Raw genomic sequence first — 9847 nt, forward strand, 5'->3', positions numbered from 1 at the left:
GTATATATATATATACACACACACACAGTATATATATATATATTTTTTTCAGCTGTTTTTATGTATATATTTTTTTCTTCAGACTCTGACAGACAACAAGTGACTTTTCTTCCATTTGAGGAGGATGCAGAAGGGAAAGTGTCCTTCAGGAGAGGCAACGTGTATCAGATCAGGCTCTGCAGTCAGGGATGTGAGGAATGGTGAGTCTGAAGTGTCAAATCTATGTGAAGACAAATATCAAAATAGTGTATTTGAAACGACACATAAGGTACACTTGCTACGGTTTTTATTACTTTGTCAAAATTCTTTATTTAAATGTATGTATGGCAGGCCATTTTAACATAAAATCAGCTTCGTCTGACTATCTGTAATATGTAACATTCTAGCTATCTAAAAATAAATTTTGGCTTGGAACATCTGTATTTGGACTATCCTGAATGGTAATTTAAGATGTCTGCATTTAWATTCTGACTAATCAGATCAATTCAAGATATTTTCAAATGAATTAAAGATATCTTGAACATGTTTTCATTTAGACAGCTTTTCTATTTCAGGTGTCTTGAATAGATGCTCTGTATAGTAAAAAGAAATCACAGATTTACGCAGCATTTTAGCCTCATGTTTGAGATATGGTCAGTTGTAATCACAGATGTTTGACCCTTTCTGGTAACATTGTAGATATCTTGAATTGTTCTTCTACATAGTCAGAATGTAAATACAGATAACTTAAATAGGTATTTTGCCTAGTGAATATAAAATTAGAGATATTTTAATTAACTACAATATGTCTAGTCAAGACAATTTTATGTTAAATGGCCTGCCGTATTACGTTTACCAAGATTATTCCAGATGTAACAAATACAGCTAAGGAAGAAAACAAACACATTTAGCTTTTCCAATAAAGGCTGAAAATCCCATCGTGTGACCCTGCAGGAGCATCATAGAGCAAGTCGTAACTTCCTGTTTCCAACTCGTATGCCCCACCGCCATCAGCTGTATTGTCTTCCTGTTTTGATCTGTAGGACTTTGGAGCTGCACGTGTTGACGTCGGACGCCTGGTTCTCTGACGGCGTCGCCTATCCCAAGCTGCCCTGGCTGCTCTCGGACCTGCTGCCTAAACTGGTGCGCTGGGCCTCCGAGTGCAAGAGCAGCGAGTTYAGGAGCACGTTGTCTCTGCTGCCCATGGAGAAGTACAGCCTTGTGTACCAGCAGCTGAAGGACAAGTACAAGGCCATGGTGAAGGTGAAGGAAGCGCAAACTCTGAGGCGATCTGATTGGTCATTCGCTGGATGKTCTGATGTGGATTTGTTTGTCTAGGTTTGGCCTGAGGTCACAGATCCAGAGAAGTTTGTGTTTGAGGATGTTGCTATCGCTACCTATCTCCTGGTGGGTTCAAACCTGGTTTAAGTTTCAGTTTAAGGTGTTAAACATGGTTGTAAAAAAGAAATAGGTTCATGTCTACTGAAAGCAGTATTTTTGAAGGTTGTCTAACTTTACCGTAGTACTGGACTCATCTCTGTGAATTCAGGTTCTGTGGGCTGAGGAGAGAGCTGAAAGAAACCTGACGGCGCCGCAGTCCTTTGTGGACCTCGGCTGTGGAAATGGCCTCCTGGTTCACATACTGACAAATGAAGGGGTAAGTTGAGGGTCGTCAAATCCAGTATTCATCAAAACCTCAAGCTGAGCCCAGGTTTAAATGAGGAAAATAACCCTAAACTAGGGCTGCACCGATTTCAGTTTTCTGGCTGATCTCCAGTCATCAAAAAGCCTGAAACTGTCAGGTGTTAAACCACTTTTAAGGTTCCAGTCTTATTTTATTGAAAAACATTGATCAAAACCCTTTAAACGATAGAAACCTGTTTAAACAGGACATTAGGTAGAGCTCACAGCAAAGCTAAAAGAGGAGAGTGGCTGATTTTCAGAACTTGTGCCACATTTGACAAAATAGCAGTTAGATATGGATAAAAACAATTGGTTTATTAGCAATATTTGAATACTTCAACCAAAAATACTTTGATTCATGAGTTTCTGACAGTTTTTGTTATTATTATTATTATTATTATTTTTATTATTATTATTTTGTCATTTGTGTTYATTRTGAAATTGGTCTTRAATWWRATTTCACTTGGCATTAAAAAGTCTTAAATGTAACTTTCGTGAAACTGTAGGAACCCTGAAATATGTTCCTGGAGTTAGTTTATACCTCCAGGGCTTGGCCATGGACCCACACAGGCCTCTCCCTCTGTTTGCACAACACCCAGCCTCAGTGGTCCTCCTCGCAGGKGTTGGGTCCACTTGGAGAGAGCTCCCTGCCTCTCTTTCAGGCCCGACTCGGCTGAGCYGCAGTAGCCAGGTCTCGACCACCAGGTGCTCCCTGACGAGCTCCTGCTGGGTGGTTTCCTGATGGTTGATGCTGCTCCTTCGCATCAAAACGAGTGMGTTTAGATGGATCAGGCGTCTCTTTGGAGGTTTTCTGAACGTGTCCCGCTTAGAATCGTTCCTGGGGCAGACCCAGAACTCAGGAWTGTGTATCATCTCTAGCCTTGGGGTCCCTCTGGGGGACCTTTGGAGAGCGATGTCTGTTTCTCTGCTCAACCTGATCACTGATGAGTGATAGAAGCTGGTGTCTGAAGTATGTTTTTGTGGAATAATAATTTAGAACCTAATTAAAAGTCTAATTAAATCCCTGCTTGATTGACACTACCAAGGTGGTGAAGGTGTTAGCAGTGGGTTGTGTGGAAACTTGCAGTGTTTTTGGTTTGAGAAATTTAATAAAATAAGAGCGCAGGCAGGCTGATTTGTTTTTAGCTGTTAAATCTGACAGAGACTGAAGGACGCCTTCTTCTTCAAYCGTTCATATGAATAAGAAAACACCCACTTAGATTAGTCATAAATAAGCTCATTAGTGACAAAAACTCCAGCAATGACCCACAGACCGAGGGGAGAAAAACTGCAAACCAGAAACATCTCAGATTTCTCCCGTCGAGCCATTCAGGCTTAAAAATCACAGATTCTGTTCAGCGGCTGATAAATCCTGCCTCCCTTGTTCCTTTGATTTAAACTAATCCTTCCTGGCAGACAAATCGATAACACAGGATTAGTCAGATGAGGGGCTRAATACATCAAAGCCGCTCCTCTCTGAGACTTTAAATGCAGATGTGAAACAGGAGTGATTGAAATGATGCGCGGTGACTAGCAGCCGAACGCTAACGCCGCCTCGTGTTGCAGCATCCCGGACGGGGCGTCGATGTTCGCCGGAGGAGGATCTGGGACCTGTACGGCCCTCAGACCACGTTGGAGGTGAGTCTGCTGCCCCTCAAGACCAGGGATATTTGTACTTTTTGAAAAGTTTTTACATTTGGGCTTCATTTTACCATGAAAGAGAAAACCAGAACAACTCAAATATCACTCTTTTAGGTTGTTTTTCTGGCATTTTTAAAGTTACGCCATGTTTTTATATATATTAACTTCACTTTTTATTTAAATATAATAGATAAAATAAAAATATATGAATAAAAATCTGTTGTAAAAAATGCTTTCTTTAGGAGTCAGTTATTGTGAATAAACATCTTTGCTCTGCTAAGCATTAAGGCTCTTTTTTTGCATGTGGTCTACTCTATTTTAGGAAAAGGCAATTATTCCCAGCGAGAGCTTCTTATTCTCGGGTACAGACTGGCTGATTGGGAACCACTCAGATGAGCTCACACCGTGGATCCCCGTTATGGCAGCCAGGCGAGTCATCACCAAACACAATCACAGCCGGCAGCTCGAGTGCCAGCTGATCTCTGGAATCAGATTATAGGCAGAATTTGATGTGTGATGTCCGTGTGTGTGTGTGTGTGTGTGTGTGTGTGTGTGTGTGTGTGTGTGTGTGTGTGTGTGTTAACTGGGTTGAGGGGGTCAGCTGATGGCGCTGTTGAGCCTCAGGCTGCTCGTCCGGGCTGCCGATGATTTCCAGCTTGTTCTTTATCTCCTGAACTGCTTGAGAACTTTCTTTTTTCTTTTTTTTTCATGACTTCAGGTCATCCTACTCTTGCCGCTACTTTGTCCTCCCCTGCTGCTTCTTTGACTTCTACGCCAAGTACCAGAGACGTCAGAGCAAGAAGTCTCAGTATAAAGAATACATTGATTTCATCAGTGAGGTCAGCAGAGTCTGTGGCTTCAACACAGAAGAGGACTGTCTGAGGATCCCGTCCACCAAACGTGTAGGTGAAGGATTAAGATCCAGTCATGTTGTGAAGTAAATAACTATGTTGGTGTRATTATATGATAGTAGCTCTAGTTAGATTTGTTGATATTTAAACTCTTTTTACACAAAATGTACACAGAAGCAGCTTTTTGAATCCAGGTGGTGTTTTTTATGTGCACCACGGCTGCAGTCAATAGTTTTTCTACTCTTGTTTGAGCAGATCAACAGTAACGATGACGGATAACAGACAGCTGTTTGTGATGCAGTTTCAGCATCATTGTTTTCCATTGAAAAGTGTTCTCACACTGTGGACATGGTTGTATACTTGTGTGCGTCTTGACTTCTTAACGGCAGTTGTAAAGCATGATGATGCTGAAAACTGGATCGGCCCGATCACATGACTAAATCAGATTCTRTCCGATTTTCAAAAAATGTCCATATCTGCCACCATTACTGAGTATCTGATCAGGACATCGCTACTCGTTACAAAATTAAATACTGTATGTTAGAACTCATCATGAAAGAAGATGTTTCTGCACTCTGAAAAAAGAAGTGTTGAATTTACTCAACAAAGTCATGTTAACTGTCTCCACTAAGCCTAATTGGGTTAATGAGCAAAGAATATAAATATGTATCTCARTTTACCCAACCTGGCTTAGTGGAACCAGTTTGGTTCAGTAAATTTAACCGTTTATTTCTTAGAGAGTGTGTAAAAGTATTTTTACTTTGACTTTCCCAAATTTTGTGAACAGTTTTATGACTTTTACTTGAGTAGTTTTCTCGTCGGTGAAATTTTTTTTTTACTAAAGCCGTTTTCTGTTCATGTAATTTTACTTTTACTTAGTTATTTTTTTCAAGTACTTTGTAGACCTCTGGTCACAACCTCTGGTAGCACAAAAACCCCACCCAAAAAAACCCTCAGCTGGTGCTGGCTCTACATTAGCCTGGCGAGGGGKAAAGTAGGTGGGCAGCCAGGGCTATAATACACTGGAGGAAACCCTGATGGTCAGTCRATCGGCAGTCAGCACATGGTCACCTGGTGGTGGGAGATTAGYTTTTGCAAACACCTTCTTTAGTCCAGTAAGACACACGGCCCAGGCCTTGTGACAAGGTGGGGCAGGCGACACAAGGCTGAGAGTAAAATGACGCGATTTTTAACTCGCAACTTCAACAATGAGAGCTGATCTCGCAGGTTCCAAATCRTGTAACTTTTCACAATCAACTCTAGGAAATCATTAATTTTTCCTGTCTAAGTAGTTTTAGACAGGGAACCTTAAATAGCCCTTTAAATAATTTAAATAATTTCTGCAGTGCTGACAGAAATGTAGAGGAAAAGCTCCACCAACAGGCGCAAGAAACACAAAGTTAATGATGTAAAAAAAAACATCCAAACGAGAGGTGGTTCAAACAGCCAGCGCCTAAAACAGCATAATCAAAGGACAGTTCATGATCAGGTGTTGATCAATAGTTGATTTGGAGGAAATAGGTTCAGTCTGCAGCAGTTATTGGAGCTGTGCTAACGTTCAGCTCCTGCTGCAGGTGTGTCTGGTGGGAAAGTCGAGGAGCTAYGAGCTTTCTGACGAGGCCGAGTACGAGCAGCGGCGAGCTCGTTACATCCGGAGCCGACAGACCTCCTCCGAGGTGACGGCTCAAAGGTCAGGCRTCAAAGCCGGCGGGGATGAGGAGGGCGACGACGCCGCGGGGAGCACGCGGGGAGCCAGGTTCCAGCCCAGAGACAGAGTGGAAACGGTGCGAAACTGCGCTGCCCTCCCGCGAGACTTCGTCGACAGAATCGTCCTGCAGGTCGCTGGCGTACTTCTGGGAATGACTGCAGACGAGTCCTGCAGCAGCTGGAACAAAGGAGGTAAACAASAACAACACAACAAGTACACAAAAAACAAAATCAAATCTGAAGCAGCTCATTCTTCATGAAAAGTGGTGATTAAGTCTGATTATTCTCAGCTCTGGGARTATTTGAGCAACTTTAATTGAAAGTGTCATTAAAAATGTTCAACTACAGACATTAAGTTTTCAGGAAGGCTTGTATTGTGTTGCTTTCACCCTAAAGTGTAACATTTAGAACATTATAATGTTTTAAACATGTTTTTATTTTGCAAAGCAGCTCCAGTCAAGGTCGTCCTCACTGATAAAACATCAGGTTTTGTGTTTCAAACTTGATCTTCTGATCAAGGCTGGTTCCTTCATCRCAGTTGTTTCTGCCTGTTGATATAAAAAGTCATCTTTTTGTTCTGCTGTTGGCCATTTTATTAAGTCTTAAAAGAACATCTTTGACAGGTTTGCATGAAAAAAATGAATATGCAGTTATTTTCATTCTCACTTATTTCCCTCTCGGAGAAGCTGTCCTTTGTTTTTGCTTCTGCAGTTTCCTGGCTACAGTCTTGTGTAAACAGCACATTTTCTGAAGCGACAAAGTATTTTTTAAATGTTTTTTGGCCGTGTTCTGCCTTTGTAACTGGACGCCTTGAAAAACACCACAAATGAATCAATTCCCACACATKTTCTTTGTCACTATCTAGCTGCTTTCTGTCTCTGGAGCCTGAACCCCTCATCTGATCGCCTCTCCTCCCCCCTCACCGCCCTGTCCTGTCTCAGCATCAGTCAACAGAGCACCCCMCCACACACACACACCCGTGACCCATCACCACGCCACTCTTTGAACTCCACATCTCTCCTGACACACACAAAGTTTCACTCGCACACCACCCACACATCACCTTTGTCACACACTCTCTCCCTCTCACACACACACATACTGGTTTCCATGCTTTATTGAGACTTAATATTTTTGACATCACTTCCGGGGACCGCCCTCTGCTCTCAGTTATGGCCATTTTGAAGTGCAACACCGGGGCCATACCGGGTTTAGACCCAGGTTAAGCATGTTTGCATTAGCCCTAATGCCCTAGTTCCACCCTGATTTCTAGAATCGCGAGACCGGTTCTATTCAGCTCTGCCTGCCCCGCCCAATTTTTCTGCTGCTTTTCAGTGCTGCTCACTGATGGGTTCATTAACTGTGTTGGTTACTTCACACAGATGAGATTAACTTCATTTTAATCGTTTGCAAGGATTGTAACGTCTATTTACACAAGTTTAACTAGATACTAAGAAGAGTTGTGAAGTAACTAAGTACAAATACTTTGTTAATGTACTTAAGTAGAATTTTTGGGTATCTGTACTTAACTTGAGTGACTATTTTTTTCAATTCAATTCAGTTCAATTCAGTTMAATTCAATTCAGTTTATTTATATGGCGCCAAGTCACAACATACGTTGTCTCAGGGCACTGTACATGAAAAAAAGAACAACACAAACAACAAATTTTACTTCTACTTCTCACATTTTCACACAATTATCTGTACTTTCTACTCTTACATTTAAAAAAAAAAGGCAAAAGGTAAGAAGTCGTTACTTTTATTTTATTTTTGCTTGTTTTCATTCCAGCTTGTTATTGTAAAAAAAAATTCTATCCATATAAACTGTGCCTCCTAGATAGAGTGAATTTAACTGTGGTTGAATGAAAAGTATAAATATATAAAATTCTGATACSATATTAGTTTGTACACAAACAAATCATGTCACACTCCAGCAGGACATAATCATTAAAATAAAAGGACTGTACTTAAGAAGTATTTGTATTTCATGAATTATATTATTGCATCTGACCTGCAGCCCTCAGATAGATTTTCATTTTGGAGAAAAGGTTTGTGAAGCCTTGATATATGTTTGTATATAAACTGAAACAGCTGGACTAGTGCATCCTAAATTTAACATAAATTTATTATTTTAATACAATATAGTCATTTTACATTTTTTTGGGATGTCACCTCCTAATAAAGGTCATTACAGAAAATCTAACTACTCATTTCAAATCAATACTTTTACTTTTAATACTTAAGTGCAAAAAATATCAGATACTTTAAGACTTTTACTCAAGTAATATTCCTAAAGGAGACTTTAACTTTTTCCAAAGTAATTTTTTGGTAAGATACTTGTACTTTTACTCAAGTATCACTTTGTGGTACTTTATACAACACTGCTACCAAGCAACAACAAGCTAACATTAGCTACATTAGYTTTCCCTCCTCTGTCGTCCTGCCGTCGTGTCTTCAGCGTCACACTGCTGGTTGGTCAGATACATTATACCAATTATTGTTAAGTCACAAATAAAACAAAATAAGATTTGCATGTTTTTGATATGATAAGCCCCGCCCACATTGAGGCGACTCTGCTCAAAACAAACCCAACCAGGGCCGGACCTTACAATGCAGAAATACCATTAATTTGTCACCCACACACACACGCACACACACATAGGGTTTTATTATTTTTGTGTGGACCTGCRTTGACTTTAATTCATTTTTACAGCCTAATCCTGACCCCTTCCAGTACAGTCCTACCCCATCTTCAGTTCACACCTTAGTCCTAAATCTAAGCTTAACCTAAAACAGCATTTTATCTCCTGTATGGATCAGGCAAAATATSTTCAAAAGSGTGATCTAATGTCAAAATATGTATATATATATACGTGTGCAAACACACATACATACTGTATGTAGAACTTGAGACTATTATGTTTGAAACTGCAACAACTCTGATGTCGGTGCTGAAATTAACCGTAGAGAATATGAGGGAGAGGGGATAAAAGCGACCCTGTAGAAATGAACGGATGAATAATGCAACATCGTCTATGATTTATACATGAGTGTGTGTTTGTTTCGAGGGTTTCCACCAGTTAACTGCTGCTGTGTAAGAACAAAGAGYAAATTCAGGAGAAGCCAGTGTTTGTTAAATGTATTCAGTCACTGGAAGTCTTTTGGGATTTTAAATTTTTTTTGCTTTCCTTCCCTTCTTAAAAATCTTTGAAGACAATTAGCATATGTATAAGCTGATCGATCTGTTTTTCATCTTTTACAGGATTGTTGGGTTTTAGAAAACATCTTGGTGTTTGTGTAATTTGAAAAATAAATTATATATTTTTGTTGTTTTTACTTTATGAGAACAAAAATACACATTATGCTCCTAAACCAACAGGGACAAACACTTTTCTGTAGACAAACACTATAATCCCATGAAATAGCATGTCAAGCAGTCTGGTATATATAACAGAAGTTTAATTAAAAATATCAACTCCCTCTCTCTAATTGTCCCAGATATTTCATAGGAAACCACATAAAATAATCTTCTAAACGCTCTCCAGACCTGCTGCTGTTTATATCATATGCTAATTGTGATCTAAACTTAGAATAAATGTCACAGTCAATGTGTGAAGCTGATTGCTGTAACTTTGAACCAGATTACTAATTCATGCCGGTTCCACCGCTGATCTGGTTCATGTTGTTATGTAATTGTGCTGGGAAGTGAAAGGTGCACACTGAACATGCTGTTCTTTCAGCAGCAGTAAACGTCTCCTGGAGAAAGTTTCAGAGGAAGAGTAAATACATGAAGATACAGTGAGAGTCAGCATCCTGACAGAGGTGTTTGAGAGTGAGACAACTGTGAGGATTGTTAGTTTGGAATCACATAGCTGAAGCTTTCTGGGCTCAATTTGGAGTCTAAGTGTACCTCAATCAATCAATCAATCAATCAATCAATCAATCAATCAATCAATCAATCAATCAATCAATCAATCAATCAATCA

At 40.0% G+C, this 9847-nt stretch overlaps 1 protein-coding gene across 4 annotated transcripts in view; it reads left to right on the forward strand.

The window, feature by feature from the left end:
- The window catches only part of trmt44 (tRNA methyltransferase 44 homolog), a 15785-nt gene that overhangs the window by 845 nt on the left and 5093 nt on the right, over positions 1 to 9847 (forward strand). For all 4 annotated transcript variants that reach the window (XR_001311103.1, XR_001311102.1, XM_014019526.1 and 1 more), the window contains exons 2-9: positions 83 to 200; positions 1023 to 1242; positions 1318 to 1386; positions 1529 to 1636; positions 3229 to 3300; positions 3626 to 3732; positions 4022 to 4205; positions 5729 to 6053. Coding sequence is in view for 2 of the 4 variants with exons in the window: in XM_014019526.1 (XP_013874980.1) it covers positions 83 to 200; positions 1023 to 1242; positions 1318 to 1386; positions 1529 to 1636; positions 3229 to 3300; positions 3626 to 3732; positions 4022 to 4205; positions 5729 to 6053 (1203 nt within the window). In the remaining 2 variants the exon portion in view is untranslated. The remainder of the gene's footprint in view (positions 1 to 82; positions 201 to 1022; positions 1243 to 1317; positions 1387 to 1528; positions 1637 to 3228; positions 3301 to 3625; positions 3733 to 4021; positions 4206 to 5728; positions 6054 to 9847) is intronic.

The sequence above is a fragment of the Austrofundulus limnaeus genome, unplaced genomic scaffold, assembly GCF_001266775.1.
Source record: "Austrofundulus limnaeus strain Quisiro unplaced genomic scaffold, Austrofundulus_limnaeus-1.0 Scaffold223, whole genome shotgun sequence".
Taxonomy (NCBI): domain Eukaryota; kingdom Metazoa; phylum Chordata; class Actinopteri; order Cyprinodontiformes; family Rivulidae; genus Austrofundulus; species Austrofundulus limnaeus.